A 19268-nucleotide genomic window follows, 5' to 3' on the forward strand; every position below is an offset into this window, starting at 1 on the left:
TGGAAACATCTTACAATGCAACAAACTCGGGAATGTCCCTTTAATGATAACTCTTATATATTTTTTAGATGTGTATGTGTAATAACTGACATAAAAGCTTTAAATATAGGAAATGTCTTACATTATCACAAAAGCTGTTAAAAATTACCTTGAATATACCAGAACAACCTGTTTCACTAAACTATAAGAACTGATGTACCAAGATTTACTTTATTTTGGATAATGACTCTAATGCAAGCCTACCTCTTGTGAATGAGCAGCTTCAGCAGAAACGATCTCACCACTGGAGTGGGATCAACCAGATCATCAAACACTGTCATCTGCTTTGTCTGTAGTCTTTCTGAGGCACCGAGTCCTTGTGATGACGTCTTCCTTGTGATGTAAGTCAGGATCCTTTCAATGACAGCATCCTCAGGTGCCGTATTTCCTCCGAAGCAGAGATTAGAAACAACTGACATGAGGAAGGTGTTACAACACCGCTGGAATAACTGATGTTCTGCTGATATATCACTGAAATCAGAAACACAAAAACCATTAAGACAACCATCTTATGTAACACTGATGTTCTGTTGATATATCACTGAAATCAGAAACACAAAAACCATTAAGACAACCATCTTATGTAACACTGATGTTCTGCTGATATATCACTGAAATCAGAAACACAAAAACCATTAAGACAAACATCTTATGTAACACTGATGTTCTGCTGATATATCACTGAAATCAGAAACACAAAAACCATTAAGACAAACATCTTATGTAACACTGATGTTCTGCTGATATATCTCTGAAATCAGAAACACAAAAACCATTAAGACAACCATCTTATGTAACACTGATGTTCTGCTGATATATCTCTGAAATCAGAAACACAAAAACAATTAAGACAACCATCTTATGTAACACTGATGTTCTGCTGATATATCACTGAAATCAGAAACACAAAAACCATTAAGACAACCATCTTATGTAACACTGATGTTCTGCTGATATATCACAAAACCATTAAGACAACCATCTTATGTAACACTGATGTTCTGCTGATATATCACTGAAATCAGAAACACAAAAACCATTAAGACAACCATCTTATGTAACACTGATGTTCTGCTGATATATCACAAAACCATTAAGACAACCATCTTATGTAACACTGATGTTCTGCTGATATATCTCTGAAATCAGACAAACAAAAACCATTAAGACAAACATCTTATGTAACACTGATGTTTGGCTGATATATCTCTGAAATCAGAAAACAAAAAACCATTAAGACAAACATCTTATGTAACAATGATGTTTGGCTGATATCTCTCTGAAATCAGAAAACAAACAATATTACATTGCAGTGAGAGAAATCACAGTGTAAAAACATTTCTATATATCACATTATGACAAACAAGTAAATAAATGATAACATTTATATAAGCAACATCATGTTAGTAGAATCCGTTTGGAAAAGAAATTGCATCCCATAGATAATGTGGAACATTGTAATAAATATAATACTTTACTAATTCCTGAAAGAGACCATTTATATTACAACTTATGTGTTTTTGACCACACATCACTTGCTTTCACTCATGATGCCTGTATGACCTGTTACCGGCACGTGTTTGGTATCCTCTATTAAGACAGTCACCTTGTGTAACATAGATGTTCTGTTGATATATTTCTGAAATCAGAAACAGAAGAAATCATTAAACAGTCACTTTCTGAAATTAGAAACACAAATAATCATTAAGACAACCACCTTATGTGTAACACTAATGTTCTGTTGATATATCTCTGAAGTCAAAAACAAGAGGATACCTACATTTATCATATAATATCTTACATTTTCAGTGCAATCAAAGTATGTGACATTTTTCAGATCACATACTTTAAGAATTTGATAACTTTGCAAATTAGATGTAAATTAGTCGAGGTCTCGGCACTAGGTTTATTGACATTTAAGCAAACGTACTTGGGTGACACTCCATGATTGACGTATGCATTCATAGTCATCAAATAAAAACATTTTAATGGGAATTTGACACTGAAAGCAAAAAACGTTAGGCATAACTTTATTTTGATGTAAGGGCATCCAAAATGACGTCATTTGAGTTTGACGTCATTTCCATTCAAAAATACACCGCGCCACATATTCTTACGCCATTTGAATATCTAGTAATGGCGGACTGGAATTAAAGTTGAGTGTACAGTTTACAAAAACACGTTGTATTAAGCTTGAGATTATATGATAAAGAGATTATTACCCTCGTGTATTTCGGTATCGTCAATATCATATATTAGGAATAAAAATAATGTATTATGCTTGCCAGAGGCTCGCATAATACAATTTTATTCCTAATATATGATATTGACGATACCGAAAAACACTCTGGTAATAACCTCTCTTTATCCTATAACTTACCCATGATATCCATGTCATAAACCCATGTGATGATTTACTTTATTAACCTGGTTAATAATGGTATGCAAATTTGCAAGGTCTCAAGGTAACGTGTTGCTGTGGATGGGTCATTTGCTTACAAGCCAACCAGACCCGTGTACCTGAGTGTAACGTTTTCAAACATTTGTTTAAAATGCGTGACGTCAAACTAATCTGTGCTAATCGTGATTACGTCATATTATCGATGGCGGTGACTTTAGTACGGTGATTTACTAAAAAAAAAATTAAAATGTTATTTTAGAAGTCTTATAGGATAAATAGAATTCGCTACTCGTGTTTTTTAATATGTAAAATATCAACCTCATCTAGTTAATCGACAGAGCCTTGACAAATACCGATTAACATAGACTCGGTTGATATTTTCCATATTAAAAAATACTCGTGACGAATCCTCTATGTATAAAACAACCACTTTAACCTTCTAACTACTGGATTACTTTTGATAAAAACATGTTGAGTGGATACAAATTTATAACTTTTATTCACATATTTTGACTTATTTTTTTTAATAAATATATAAAATAATGTTAATATGTGTAAATGAAAGTAATATTTTAAAGTTTTTCTTCTAATTTTTTTGATATTTTAGATAATTTAATTTGGTTTAAAATTATACAAAAAAATATAGGTATAGCTTGCCATGCTTATTTATGTACAATTGGGTTTAGATGTCCAGTATTTATGGCCATTGTTCCCAACCATTGTGTTTTGCTCACCACAACTGTTTTTGGAAATGAATTAGGATTCATATCCCAATATTTTATTAATTTTGTTGTTGGTAAAACGATCAAATTTATCATCATCAATGTAGATGTCACAATCAGCAATTAATTCCTCAAATGACCGCGATGTTTCGTCATTGTTGTTAAGGGAAAATACTCAACTTGATTAATCTATTCCATGTTTGTTATTGTATTATTATTTCTGGTCAATGCAATGTGCAAAACGGCAGGAAATATAAATTGGGGAATACACTGTACAGTGAGATATCTTGCTTGCAGTATTCAGAAGGTTAAGTACCGGTAACACTGATATTTTATCAAATCAAAAACATAACAAACCATTAAGAAAAACCATTGTATGTAACTGATGTTCTGCTGACATATCTCTGAATCAAGAACATAACAAACCTTATGTAACACTAATATTATGATATATTTCTGAAATAAGAAACATAACAAACAATTAAGACAGCCATATTATATAACACTTTTATGAAAAATAAAATAACAATAGTATGCTGCTGAAATATACTACTCAAACTTTTCTGTTAACAATGGTCATTAACAACACTAGCAAGATGTGATTGACATGCATTATAATGCAAACACAACTTTTTAACTAGCCTAAGTCAAACAGCATCTCAAGTATAAAAACTATTTCAACAAGAATTCTAGTAACGGATCAACTCATATAACAAATTGGAGAGCACAACACTTACATCATGTATAAGCAAATAAATAAACAATAAACAAACAAACTAAACAAATAAATAAATAATAATAAAAAATATAAATAAATAAGACCAATTTAAAAAGTTTCATACAAAATAACTGAAGCACACAACTTCAGGGCTTCTAGAATTTTTTTTAAAACCACTAGCCATGGGATCAGTGATTTAAAACAGTTACTAGCCATAATTAAAAATTCACTAGCCCTACTTTACTTTTAAGTTAATACAATTTTGATAAATAATAGTACTAATCAGATATGTTACCTAAAGAGGGAGATAGAGCTTAAAACCACTAACATTGGAGATTGGGGTGGGGTCAGGATATTTATATTTACAAAATAGACTTAACTGCAACATTTGACACCAAAACATTCACTAGCCATTGGCATGGGAATAATAGTTATTTACTAGCCCAACATTGAATATCACTAGCCATGGGAGTGGGGCTACCATAATCTAGAAGCCCTGAACTTTCATTTGCAGTTCATGTATGTTCACACTATCTATAAACTACAATACTTACTTCTCTGCTGGTGTTTTCTGATCATTAAAATTGGCTGGTATATCTTGATGACACTTTGGACAGCACTGATGATCAAGAGCCTGCAAGTCATTGTAACATTTATTGCAAATCTTGTCCTTACATGGCAACATAATGGGAGGGGCTTGAAATGGACTTTCACAGTGAGAACAAGATCCCAGTTTTCTGTAAAATAAAGAATATATATTGTATACAAAATAAATAAAGGTAAATTTAAGATATAATAAATATTCATTAAAATTCGTAAGAACAATATGTGAAATTGGGGAAGGGGGGAAGGCATACACTATAGTGGGGGCACAAACATTTTAAAAATTTAGTAAAACATAAAAAAGTAAATGTTTTGGGTCTCACATGGGGGCACAGCCTACCAGCCCCACACTCCCAGTACCTAAGACCATTTAATAAATAAATCTTGGTGCATTTCATCGAAAGCACATAAACAATTGGTAAATGCAATTTCATGAAAGTAAAATAAAATAAAATAATTTCTTAACAAACCTAGCAAATACACTTAGTCTGGTAGTTTGTGATCTAAAGAATATTTCTTTGGAATATACCACAAATTAAACTAATCCCTTTTCAATACATCACAAATTGAAAAATATATTACATGTACATGCTTTGAAAACATCATGTTAACTTCTTTTGATAAATATTCCTTGCTGATAACAATAAAACAAAAAAAGAAAAGCCAACTCTCACCCCAACAATATCACATATGACCATTATTTTATATATTTATAAACTTTTCCAGTGAAAATCTGTAAAAGTTTTAAATGTATACCCTCAATGAGTTGTTTGTCAACAATTAATCCAATAGTCTCAAAGTTAAATTTAATTATTTAAGCCATGTTTGTATCACAACTATTTTTTTAAGTATACATTATATGCAAAATGTCTTTCTCTTTACAAATTTGAGTAAAGTGATCAATGAGACTATGTGGTTTGGATGTTCCATACATCACCACAGTAATGCATGACTACAGTTAAATATGTCATCCATCAAATACAATAAATGCAGTTGCTTTACTTGACACATTTTTCCAAATATCCCTAGAGAATGTTGAGTAATATATGTATTTAAAAAACCCCCACAATGAATCAATCAAATATATCTGATAGAATAAAACTTACTCAGACACCTTTTTGAAAACACCCATGTTGACACTTTTTAGAAATACTTCAACCTTGTCCAATGATGTAATTGTCTTCAGGTCTGCCTTTGCTCCCAGCAACTATAACACAGATCACAAAATGAAAGCCGATTATCTGAATGTGATATATTAATTAGTTAATTAGCAGGTGTCGATCTGCTGCTAACTGGAGGTTCTTTGAACTTGGCAAATATTCACAGTTATGTTGATTGCTACATTTTGTTTGGTGCATGAGAAAATCATTTCTTATACAACCGTTGTGAGAGCATAATTCATTATTTATGATAACACACTCTGATAACACACACGTGTGATATTGATTTAAATACAAAATGTTTTTGCTCTCAGGCGATGACCCAGTTGCCACAGCCATATACCATCCAATGAAAAAAGCATGATCAAAATTGATTGCCCTGTGATGTTAATCTGAAACTGACTGCCCTATGACATACAAGTTCCCTGTAAGTGCAAGGCCCGTAGAACAATTTAGTTGGTAAAGCAAGGATTAAAAAATACCATTCCCAGATGCCTGGAGCAAGTGAAATATGACGGTCTGACATCTGATGTACAACATCTTATTTGTGAACTATTCAATAATTAAATTCTCAATAAAATGACATTAGTTATATCTGTAAAATATTAATTTTGCACCCAGCTGTAAAATAAATATATAATATATGTTAATATCAATGCACTTCAACAGCAATCAACTGTCTACTAACCGATTACTGGAATATCCGACAAGCTACAATCCGAAATAGAATACTACATTCATGTCAGTTAGATACCATTTATCTTGTTTAAAAAGTATCCAAGCACACTGTAGTTCATTAGATACAACTCTTATGATAAATGGTATCTAATGGCCACTTATGTAGTAATTCTTTATGTGTACTAATTTACAAAATTAAACATTCATTAGAATTTTATTACTCTGAATCAAAGAAATTGTTTTTAACATTATTTTTTTTAATGTTCTCTTCATAATAGCTCGTAAGCTTATTCTATAATCAGTGTTAGAAATAGATGCATTTTATATTCTCATTTGTACTGGTACTTATATTTTGAAATGATGCAATGTACTGACTAATTGATTTTTGTTCAATCAACTTTATCCACCTACTCAAACTTCATATAAAAAATTGATTTAAATTCATCTTGATCATAATATCTACAAGTACCTTCCAAAGAGGCATGCATCGTGCAATAAAGTTTTCAGATATTTTCTTATTCTCTTTAGATCCCTTGGCTGAGAAACTCTCCAAAAACAGCTTCATAGTTATCACTCTTGTCCACAAACATCTGAGATAGAAATATAACAGCCAAAAATATACATTTATCCAAGATTACTAGCATATACATAATAGACACAAAAAGCAAAATCATAATTTTAAAATGAACATATTTCCGATTTCTGTAAAATACTTTATTTTCGCGTTTGAATAAAATTTGTGAAAACAAATTCCACGCGAAATTAAAGACTGACAAAAACTGGACATTAAAAATAAATAAATAAATAAATGCAGTCTCGTTCAATCAGATCCGAGACTTCATTAGTTTCTGCTGCATGGGACTGTAGTAGTAACAACGTGACACTTATAACTTTATATCAAGACACAATATCAAAGTAAACACAGTATATTGCATGATAATACACAATATGAAGTTTTGTATGGTTTTCATTCATAAGTGCTGGCGATGAAAGCAATAAACACGTGTTTAAAAAAAACCGGAAGTAAACATCACAGGATGTTAAAATTTGGAAGTGAACAAAATCCACGTTGGGCTTGAATGCTGTAGCGTAGTTCATATTGGGCTAAAGGTATTATTTGCCTGTTAATTTTGGTCAGTCATAAACCGTACTGAATGAGTATTTTGACAGTAATAAATAATGCTTAAATCAAACTTGCGCTAGCATTTCGCCTTCAAATTCAGTTTTGTTTTCGGGTTTGGTTTTTATAACACGTTTGAGGATTACAAAAAAGAGCACGGGGTAGCCTAAGCACCTTGTGTAAGCTTACAGTATTTTGCAAACAATAAACGTCAAAATTATTAACATCAGAATCGGTACTTTTTTTATTGGGGGAGTGATGGGAATTCGCGAAAATATATTCTCGCGAAAATAAAGTATTTTACAGTATTAGAGCACTTTTAACAAATAAAATTACATATAGAATACTAAACGAGCTTGCCTGTCATACCATGTTTGTGAAATGAGTGAACAATTCACAAGTTTCATAAACATGGTATGACAGGCAAGCTCGTTTAGTATTTCATTTGTTACAAACCAACTGCAAACAAGCCACAATGCAAAAGTCAGCAGATCTGATGTCGAGACTTACTACACGTTATTTTTCTACTAACTGGGTCAGCAAGTGATCTACATTACATGTAAACTGAAATGACATTACAATGAGAAATGATACCTCAACAAAGTACAGTTTAGAATTTGGTGTGAAGCTTACATTAACTGTCAGTAACTGACTGTTAATGAGGTGTTTAAATTAACAATAATGACTGAATTGATGATTGGACTAGCAAAGATTGAGCTGAGTGAATTGGATCGACTAGATGTGATGCTGACATTTTGTACAAAGGGCCGTAAAAAAAAAAAGAGTAGCAGTTTGACGAGATACACTTGACGCAACATCGTTTTGGCTTTGTACACAAAAAGTCAAAATATAACAGCCTATCTTATTGCAATTTCAATTCATGGCCATATTTCTTAATGGTACACTTTTAAATTACACTAGTTGGTACGAACAAGATTAGATACGTTAATAATCTCTAAACTGCAATTTTGCACTCTTAAAAAGGACACGTCATACACCCAGTTTATTTTATTGCAGGGAGATGTAAAATGATGTCATTCGAATACCGACATCATTCAAATAAAACAAAACTACTGCACCAGTCTGCATGTGCCAAATTACACTAGTTAGATATTGAGTAATTGTTATGACATATGAGTAATATCTTACACTGTCATGTAATAAATAGTATTATTAAATAAATTTAAAAAAAATGCTAATGGGGAAGTAATATCGGTTTCGAAACTCAATATATGCATAGAGATTCAAAGCAACACTGGTCTCCAAAAGGGATATAACTTCAAACTTCCAAAAGTAAATTTTCCCTTTATGTAGAGCAATATACCTCCTGCTTCAGCTTTTGGTGTCTACACATCACAACTTCTAAGATACCTTAGGGGAGGCTCATTGTATACAGATTTAAAACAATACCATATCATTCTGGCACAGAAGTTGTTCCATCATGGTTATGATATCCAGGGACTCCTAAGGACATTCACATTTTTCATGGTAGGCATTTAGAGGCTATAACTACTAAATACAATGCACCAGTAGATGATCACTGACCAAATAGATTCCATATTTTGAACTTTGAATATTTGTTCATCTGTTTGGTAAAACTCTTCCATATTTATTATTCGTTCCTCATTTTAGATGAAGTGACAGACTTGACAGCTGTGGTGGCAGTACTCATGACGGGTATAATCGCTACAGTTATCGAATGGCTGCACGTCTCGTGTGTAAACGATTTTAACTCTACATTTTTTTATTAATGTATTATTTAACTTATTTATTATTTTTAAATTAAATTATATGTCTCTACCAGTTCTACCAAACTTTTATGGTGGCTGGATGGGGGCATCTCTTTTAGCTGTGTATATATATGTTATATGTTTGTTGTATGTAAGTGTGAGTGTAAGTGTATTGCTTGGTGTTGGGGGGGGGGGGGGATTGCATGTTATAAATATATGTGTCTTTTAATTTTGGTTTGGTATTTTATCCATATTTTAATCATTATTTTATATTTTTAATAAAAATTAACTAATGTAATTTAACAGGGCAGGTGTCTGGTCTGTGCCGTTAGTAGTGGCTTGGTTAATATTACGTCGTCTACTGCCCTAGGTTTTATAGATTAAAGTGATGGCAGCATCTTCTGAATGACTTAAACATGTTATTTTAGAGGACAACTGAGGGGTCGCCCATTTCTTTGTGAAACATCTCTCTCTTTCCGGTGGGCTCGACCGCAAAACTTTCGAATGCCTTCCTCCTTCCCACTAAATTAACCATCGCTGGATCTTTTATGTCACTCTCCTAGTGGCACAAACGATGAAACCCATAACCCTTTGGCATCACTCTCCTAGTGACGCCGGTTTAGGAAGTTCTACTCACTTCTTAAACAACTACTAGGCTGCCAGGATTGGACTGAACTGCGATTGGGCATGGTGGGGGGTGGGGTGGGGGGATGGGATGCCGGGAGTTAGGACATCCTTTGGGGCCATAGGCGTACACTGTTTGGTCTTAGGTTTTGTGTAGGGCCGGACTCCCCTCCCTCCTTACCCTCACCTGGTCACACCAATGTTTAGAATATGATCGGCAGCTCCTTTTTCAAAATTAATTTAATTTTGTTTTGTATACTTGTGCCAACTTTATAGCCTTTCCTCCTAACCTCTCATAGGCTTAATGAATACTGTTCAATGAGTATTATTAATTTTAGACCAGCCCATTTAAATTTGCGCGGAAATAATATTATATTAATAACTGATATAGGTTAGGAATGTTAATATTTCTCTTTAAGGGCGCAGTCAAAATTTATTAACCCCAATTTCCCCCTTTTTTATACTTTTGGTGTTTCATATTCAAAATTTCAAAATTGACTGTATTTGTTAGGTTATCCCTATCCCGAGTCAGACCCCCGAGTCAGACCCCCGATTCTATCGGAGGCTGGACTCGGGATAAGCGTGTTCGAAACCCTAGTGGTATATGGACACGTTAAACCAGTTACTAAGCTAAGCATGATAGGTCCCACTGCTGGGGAAGGATATGCTCAACTTTCACAAACACCTAATATCATCACTGTTATGACAGTGATTCATGAGTGCATGTCATCACAGCTGTACTTATTCTAATGAGCTCTATACGGTGCTAGTTTTGATTTAATAAACTAGTCTGGGAGTGGCAGTCCTCTTTGTGGCAGTAAAAGAGGGATGAACTCTCCAGTAAAGAATCTCATTGGGAGTGGTTGTCCTATAGATGAGGCACTAGATAGAGATTCAAGGAATCAATCACTATTTCACCAAATGGCCATTCAACTTTACACTGTGCAGAGAAACGGCTCTGATCATTTGTTATGGTTTTGTCATTCAGATCTCTCTATATATATATTATGTGTTTCTATAGTCATCCAAATACACTAGACTGACTCCCGAGGCTAGTACTTTTTTTCAAGTAAGACTAGTGACAAATGTTGATCTACTAAGCCTGATCAGCTAGTGCTTTAAAACAAATAAAATTAAAAATCACTATTGAATATTTATCCTCCCATTAGTTTTAGAGCCGAATCTGAAAAAGGGATTAGTTTAGGAGTTATAGCACAAGGGATTGGGGAAAAGAATGCCAAAGCTACCAGCTGTTAGGGGGTTTGTTATGACTAGCACATTAGTGTTATTTTAACTCCATAGTTAATCCAAATTAATAGCCGATGATTTTGTCATGATGGGGTGTCCTTAAACATTCATTCATTCATTCATTCATTCAATCATTCCATAGTTAAAAATACAATACATTTTCAAGAATATTTGTGGTTTCTGTCTTTTTCCTTTGAATACATTAAATATTGATGGTTTTTGTTTTGGGGTTGTTGTTTTTTATATTATTATTAGGGTTTTTTTATCCCACTGTCCCCTTTCCTTCTCTTCTTTGAATTCCATCTCATTTCTTCCCAATCTGGCAACTCCTATCTTTCAACTTCTTTTGCTGTTCACCTCCACATCCCAGTCCTTGTCTCTCCAACCGCGACATGTTGGACATTGTCTCTTGTGGCTATCTGTGCCACACATCTGCCATTCCCTATTAGCTTTTAGCTGTGGGATTAGTCTGACCATTTCGGGGAGTGTTCAGTAGTTACTTCTGGCATTGTTAATAGGTACATCTAACCACCTACTATGCACCCCATCTATTGGTGGTCGTTATTTAGTATCGTGGGTCAGACCAGCTTTATTAGCGGCAGAGGACGAAAATTCCAGATGGGTGCAGGGAAATACAGAGACTGCACCTGTGGAGGAAATTGAGACAGGTAGGCGATAGTGTGGAAAGCTCAGAAGACAGAGTCGGAGGAAACTGACAGAAAGGGTCAAAACAGATTGAAATTGTGGGACAAATTGGAAAGTTTTTTATATTAAGATAATGAGCATGATAGGCAGAGGGTGATAGATGAGAAAGATGAATGAATGTGTGAGTCAGCTTTGACGGGACTAAATATTGATGTTACTGTTCATCTGTTTCGATATCCTCTGTATACATGGGCATTAATTTTGTATCCATAAAATGTAAATGTAGAATTAATTGAGAAGTAGAAGTCTTATGGTCAAAACTAGGCAGTGCTTGATTTTCAGGTGAATACATGGTGTATGAAGCATGTATATTGAGTGTGATGTAGGGTCTGCATAACGTGGATTAAGCCTTAGTTATTACGGTGACGTTAATGTCCATATACACACCTAAATGAATTTTCCTGCATATATCTTAAAATACAAATATGGCTAAGATACCATCCATAAAGTACATATGCCAAGGGGGTGGGGTCCAAGCATTACATATAAAGAGAGTACAAGGGGTTCACTGACAGACTATATGTCAGCGTCACACAGTATTGATTTACTATGAATTATTTTGTCCATCTGTATAGCCAGAGATGTTAATGGCCTATACATATTTGTTCGCTTGTGGAATCTATTTCTTGTCTTAAGTGATACAAACCAGGGCAAAGAATGCACAATTAATGATCAAGTTCTTGTGGCAGAGACTGAAGTGAATAAAGTCTGACATTACAGAGTTACTCCTCCATGCCTGTATATAATAACATCATCAATTTTACTGGCATAACCCTGAGTGCCAATGTCATTTGTGCCAAAGACACACACACACACACACACACACGCACACTCACACACACACACAGAGAGAGAGAGAGAGAGAGGGGGAGAGGGAGGAGGGAGAGAGAGGGAGAGGGAGAGGGGGAGAGAGAGAGAGAGAGAGAGAGAGAGAGAGAGAGAGAGAGAGAGAGAGAGAGAGAGAGAGAGAGAGAGAGAGAGAGAGAGAGAGAGAGAGAGAGAGAGAGAGAGAGGGAGAGAGAGAGAGAGAGAGAGAGAGAGAGAGAGAGGGGGGGGGGGAGAGAGAGAGCCTTTTTAATCCCAATCTATAATATCAAGTTTGTTTAAAACATTTAAATAAACGTAACTTGTTACTTCTTGAATATCTCAAAATTATTGATGTAAAACGTATACAATCCAAATTCCTAATTGTATCTGATGCACTTTTCAGCATGGAAGATCATTGTATGCCTTTACCTGGGTGACGATGCTACTAATCAAACAAAACATGTACATGGGCGGAGGGGGTAAAATATCCCAGATTTTGTGTGTACAAACTTTATGGATAGCCCCTAACTGATTTGACATGTTTTGTATTTATTGCAGGAAACACCCAAAAGTAGAATAATTATGACCAGAAAAAAGAGAGAAGAAACTGATGAAAAAATGTGAATGAAATCATCAATCCAAGCATAAAAGTTAACAGTTAAATTTTAAGTCACGCAGGCTGAAATTCTTCTGAAATTTTTTCCACACACGTCTTCATACATCTAATCTAGACTAATGAATCATAAAATGACACATTACAATTGAGCTTAATGCAAAATTAATTTTATTTTACCTAGCTATTTGTATGTATTCCAAAGACACTGGTCCAAGATCTAGGTCCACATTATCAACATTGTCAATAATTCTTTGAATCACTGGTGAAAATGTTTTGACTTTCTCCAGCCATTCTGCTCTTCCCTTTTCCTTATTCAGTTGTTCTTTCTGTGGTTCAAGCTGCTCCAGAAGCAGAATCAGACTCAAAACATCCAGTGTCTGGAACAATATAAGGAAATATAAATCATGTTAAACAAATAACACTCAGATTATAATGCTGTTAAAAAGTCCAGAATAAGAATCAGGCCCAAAACATGCTGTGTCTGGAACAAATAGGAAGACATATAACATAATATGTACAGTGTGTTTGTTAAATCAACTCCAAAATAAATAACACTCATATTTTTACAAAAAATAAACAAATTCAACATATTATCATTGATAAACAGATCCAAAACATTCAGTGTCTCGAACAACACGGGGAAATACAATCAATATGGCATGTATGTTAAATCAAGTTAAAGCAAAGTTAAAAAAAAGAATTTTGTTTTGTTTAATGACACCACTAGAGCACATTGATGTATTAATCATCGGCTATTGGATGTCAAACATGGTAATTTTGACATATAGTCTTAAAAGAGCAAACCCGCTACATTTTTCCATTAGTAGCATGAGATCTGTTATATGCACCATCCCACAGGCAGGATAGCACATACCACGACCGTTGATATACCAGTCGTGGTATGCTGGCTAGAACGAGAAATAGCCCAATGGGCACACCGATGGGGATCAATCCCAAACCATCCGCACATAAAGCAAGCGCTTTACCACTGGGCTACATCCCGGCCCAAGTTAAAGCAAATAACACTCGGTTTACAAGAAAACACAAACACAAAACCAAAAAGGTAATCAGTCCCAAATCATCATGGAAACACAGGTAAAAACACCACCTTGTAGAATTAGTATTTTCTAAATCAAGTAATATAAATAACAATCATGATAAAGGAAAAATAAACTAATCTAATCAACAAATACCAGTTCACTTTATTTCACTTGTCACTTACATGTATACATAAAAATGACAAGCTCTTGCAAATTTGAACATCTTGATTAAAACTAACAGGTAAACGTTTTTATAAAAGTAAAATTATATTTACAGAATAGATCAAATGTCTCAAATCACAAGGGACATGCTTTTATTTTCCCAATAATAAAGTTTGGACTCTAGTACTAAAAACCAACCAGTTCTTCAGTACGAATAAGAGCATGTCGTCCTTGTTCCCTCATCTGACACACAGCATCCAGCACTTGTGGCCAGACCTGCTCAATGTCCTGGAAGGCCTGTAGTCTGCCCATCACAAGAGAGTGAGTACAATGTACTGCAACCAGTGCTGGCATCAAGTCCAAACTTGTTATGTCCATCCTCACTTGTCTGGATGAGATTTCCAAGGCTTCACACAAAATCTAAGTCATCAAAAAGACAAAGATGGTCAGTTCATAACAACATACAGATTAAAAACTTTGTTGCAAGATAAAAATAAGTGATAAAATGAAGAATACTTAGAGGTTAAGCAAACCGTCTTTTCCCAAATGATGACACTGACCACTGGTTGTACTATTGAAAACTTTGTTTTATTGGAATAATGTTTAGAGAACCAATAAAATGGGAAATTGGAGACCACAAATGTACATAAGTAAATCAGGAAACACGGTATGAACCCACTTCTAATTTAAACAGTTTGTTCAATTGTTATTAAGAATGAAGGAAGGAAAGAATGTTTTATTTATGGCATTGGATTTATGGTTACGGACCACACAGATAATGAGAGAAAACTCACTGCCATCACCAAATGGGCTACTCTTACTGATTAGCAGCAAGTGATTTTTTGTAGAAATCCACTTAATTTATTCTTATAAACATGCTGAATTTCAATAATACATTTAATGTCACTCTAATGTAGAACATCATAATAATGAGCTGTTTGGAATTGCAGCATTAATATTGTAGGGAGTAAGCAAAATATTTGTTTCTTAATTACAACCAAATTGCTATGACTCAAGTTCCTCAGGCAAATGCTAGATGAAAATCAACAAACCTGATGTTTATCTTGACTGGAACACAGATATTTTGTGTGCACAAAATCTTTAACATAGGCCACGATAATATTTTTCTGGTTACTTCGTATTTCTGCAGAAACTGCATTCAAAAGCTTTCCATAAGAAGTCTCAAGAATGAGGGGACTCACAAATGCCAATACTGCATTTGTCTCTGAAAATAAAACAGAAAAACGTGCAATGTATTCACTATCTAACTATGGGTAGCAATATTAAAATATTTTATGTCTATTTTCACAATATGACAAGGTATATTAAAATAAAAAAGTGTTTATGTTTATTAAGCATTCAGTTGAGCTAAAGCTCTAATAGTTTTTGACAATAATGCTAATGGACTCACCAGTGGTCTCTTCACTTTCTTGCAGATGACTGTATTCAGCATTAGTGAGAGCATTTTCAATAAGCTGTTGGAGTAACCACGAGAAGGGCAGCTCTGCTGTGAAAGGCATTCCGTGTACTCCAGTGTTGTATGGAATTATCTCACCCAGCTCCTGGTGAGTTTCTGGGGACAGCAAGTCTTTGTAGTGGAGCTGACAGGCAGAGGGACTGTGCAGAATCCTCAACCACAGAATGTGAGCCCAGTGATCATTCGGCATTTCTCTTATAATGTCCAAATTCCTGTTCGTGTCAAGGAAGGCCACCACTCCAGCTAACACTGTAATTATCTTGTTTTCAAGACACTGCAGCCAGGATCGTCTATAGAGAGAATCAATAATGGTACACACACAGAGCAAACATCACAAAAAAAACCTGATATATACTCTCCCAAAAGGGTTCTGTTACTTTCACGAATCACTTGAATGTATGACAAAATAAAAATGAACATATTATTTCATTAAACACACAGTAAACAATATTTATTCCCTGGAATGAAATTACTACCAAAAGGTTGACCCTGGTAGGAAAACACAACCCAGTCTACCTTTATGTAAAACATGAAAATTACACATGCGCAGCCAAATGTTGCCTCCTGTTCACATTTCCCCGACAACTTACAGTGCCAAATCTTACAGAAGAACGCCATCATAATGCTACTGGATGCCTTTAAGCAGGTGCCAGCCAGGGTGATGTTGCCTGATATCCCAAACAAAAACTGCCAGCTTAATAAATAGCTGGTAACTATCTGGTAACTACCTTGCGACAAGGTTGTACAAGCATATTTTTACACGGTAGTAACTACCGCGTTTCGAGCTAGTATTTGTAACCTTTTGACAACCATGCAACCAGCTTGTTACATGCTTGCAGCAAGCTTCTTACTAGTTTCTTACATGCTTGCAACTAGCATCTCGCAAGCTTTTCGCACGCTTGCAACGAGCTTACCGCATGCTTGTGACAAGCTTCCTGCACGCTTGCGACGAGCTTCCCGCAAGCTCATTCAGTTTAAGCTAGTATTTGGAACCTTTTTACAAGCTTGCCGCAAGCTTGCTACGAGCTTCCCACATGCTTGTGACACACTTCTCGCACGCTTGCGATGAGCTACCTGCAAGCTTGCGACGAGCTTCCCGCAAGCTCGTTCAGTTTAAGCTAGTATTTGGAACCTTTTTACAACCTTGCGACAAGCTTGCCGCAAGCTTGCGACGAGCTTCCCACATGCTTGTGACAAACTTCTCGCACATTTGCGATGAGCTTCCTGCAAACTTGCGATGAGCTTCCCGCATGCTTGCGATGAGCTTCCCGCAAGCTTGTTCCACCAAGCTTGTTCAGTTTAAGGTAGTATTTGGAACCTTTTTACAACCTTGCGACAAGCTTCCTGCAAGCTTGCAGTGAGCTACCTGCACACTTGCTACGAGCTTCCCGCAAGCTTGCGATGAGCTTCCCTCATGCTTGTGACAAACTTCCCGCAAGCTTGCGACAAGCTTCCCGCATGCTTGCGACGAGCTTCCCGCAAGCTTGCGATGATCTACCTACAAGCTTGCGCCATCATCAGCGGCAGCCATTTTGCATCTTGTATAATTCTTTAAAAAAATAATAATGGTTTTAAAGTGAAAAACATGAACAGTTAAAACAAAAAACATAGGTGCTACATGTTGTCAGATACTTAAGCTACAAAATTAGTTTACCTGTATAATAGACATGTTCCATGTATGTGGGATAGTCTTGACTAAATTGATATGCTAAAAAGCTCCTGGTCCTATATTCTTCTTCTTCTTCTTTTAGGTTAAATTCCTCCACTATCTGGAGATCCGCACTGTGGTGTAAAGTCATTTGTTTGTTTCTTCTTGTTTTCTTTTTTTCTCCTGTTCCACCAGGCAGGATTCAACCACATTTGGTCCAAATGATCGACTTATAGGCCAATAACGATTCCAAGATGGCCACCCTGGCCTCTGAATAACTGAGACATTTTTTACTTTTTTTCAAGTTTCATCATGCAAATTTCAACCATATGTATTCCTAATAATCCTCTCATGGCCCTGACCAAGTTTGTTATTTTTTTCGGGCAGATTTAAAATCAAGATAGCTGCCCTGGGCTCTGACTGACAGAGACATTTTTTTCCTTCTTCTCAAGGTCCATCAGGCAGGTTTCAATCAAATTTAGTCCAAATGATTCTCTCAATGTTGTTATTTTTGTGGCTGATTCAAAATCCAATATGGCCTCCCAGGCTTCTGATTAACTTAGACCTTTTAGTTCTTAAGTTCCACCAGCCATGCAGATTTCAATCAAAGAGAGTTGTTCAAAATCCAAGATGGCCGATCTGGCCTTTGATTGACTGAGTTGTTTTTGACTTCTCATGGTCCATGTATAAGCAGATTTCAACCAAATATATACCAAATTATCCTCTCATGGCCTTGACCAAGTATTGTTATTTTTCAGGCCAATTCAAAATCCAAGATGGCCGGCCTGGCCTCCAATTGACTGAGACATTTTTAAAACTTCTTTTTAAGGTCCACCATCCAGGTTTCAACCAAACTTGGTTGAAAGATCCTCTCAAAGTATTGCTATTTTGGGGGATGATTCAAAATCCAAGATGGCCACCCTGGCCTCTGATTGGCTCAGACATTTTCAACATCTTCTCAAATTCCACGAGACTAATTTCAACCAAACATGGCCCAAGTCATCCTCTCATGGCCATTTTGGGGGCCAATTGAAAATCCAATCATTACAAGATGATCCTGTTTTAACCATATTGCATTATCATTCATATGTTTTAATATTAATTTTGTTTTAATTATTATTGTAAATACTATCTAAATCTGTTACATGTATGTTTGGTTGTTTAGCCACTATTTCCATTGAATTTGATAAATTATTCACCGAGTTATGAATAATAAAAAAAAAAACCCATGAAAATGATTTGGACTTTTTCTGTTCAAATGCAACTACACAAACTAAGCCTTTCTTGTGTGGAACCTTGGGCAAGCTTCTACAAGTGTAGACATGCTTTCACAGTTAAGATATACATGCAGCAAGTTTGCAAAAATGAAAACATGCTTGCGGGAAGCTTGCACAGTTGAAGATATACATGCAGCAATCTTGCAAAATGAAAACATGCTTGCAGGAAGCTTGTACAGTCGAAGATATGCATGCAGCAATCTTGCAAAATGAAAACATGCTTGCGGGAAGCTTGCACAGTTGAAAATAAGCTTGCGCATGCTTTCACAAATGAAAACATGCATGCGGCAAGCTTGCAGAAATACTGACTACCTTACGCAAGCTAAATGTTAGCTTGCAAATAGCTTGCATTGCTTGTACTACCTTGTAACAACCTTGTAACTACCTTGCGACAACCTAGCCGCAAGCATGCATTTTTGTTTGGGATATATGGGAGTTTGCAGGGCCAATACCCAAACAAAAATTGCAAGCTTAATAAATAGCTGGTAACAAC

General features: G+C 35.3%; 1 protein-coding gene across 1 annotated transcript in view; it reads right to left on the reverse strand.

The window, feature by feature from the left end:
- The window catches only part of LOC121369683 (E3 ubiquitin-protein ligase rnf213-alpha-like), a 136238-nt gene that overhangs the window by 43338 nt on the left and 73632 nt on the right, over positions 1-19268 (reverse strand). Inside the window, exons 38-46 of the mRNA XM_041494734.1 lie at positions 15785-16140; positions 15426-15598; positions 14572-14793; positions 13349-13548; positions 6791-6911; positions 5590-5690; positions 4435-4617; positions 1646-1678; positions 244-510 (exon numbers count right to left, since the gene is read on the reverse strand). Of these exons, the coding sequence (XP_041350668.1) occupies positions 244-510; positions 1646-1678; positions 4435-4617; positions 5590-5690; positions 6791-6911; positions 13349-13548; positions 14572-14793; positions 15426-15598; positions 15785-16140 (1656 nt within the window). The remainder of the gene's footprint in view (positions 1-243; positions 511-1645; positions 1679-4434; positions 4618-5589; positions 5691-6790; positions 6912-13348; positions 13549-14571; positions 14794-15425; positions 15599-15784; positions 16141-19268) is intronic.

Source organism: Gigantopelta aegis, chromosome 4, assembly GCF_016097555.1.
Source record: "Gigantopelta aegis isolate Gae_Host chromosome 4, Gae_host_genome, whole genome shotgun sequence".
Lineage (NCBI taxonomy): Eukaryota > Metazoa > Mollusca > Gastropoda > Neomphalida > Peltospiridae > Gigantopelta > Gigantopelta aegis.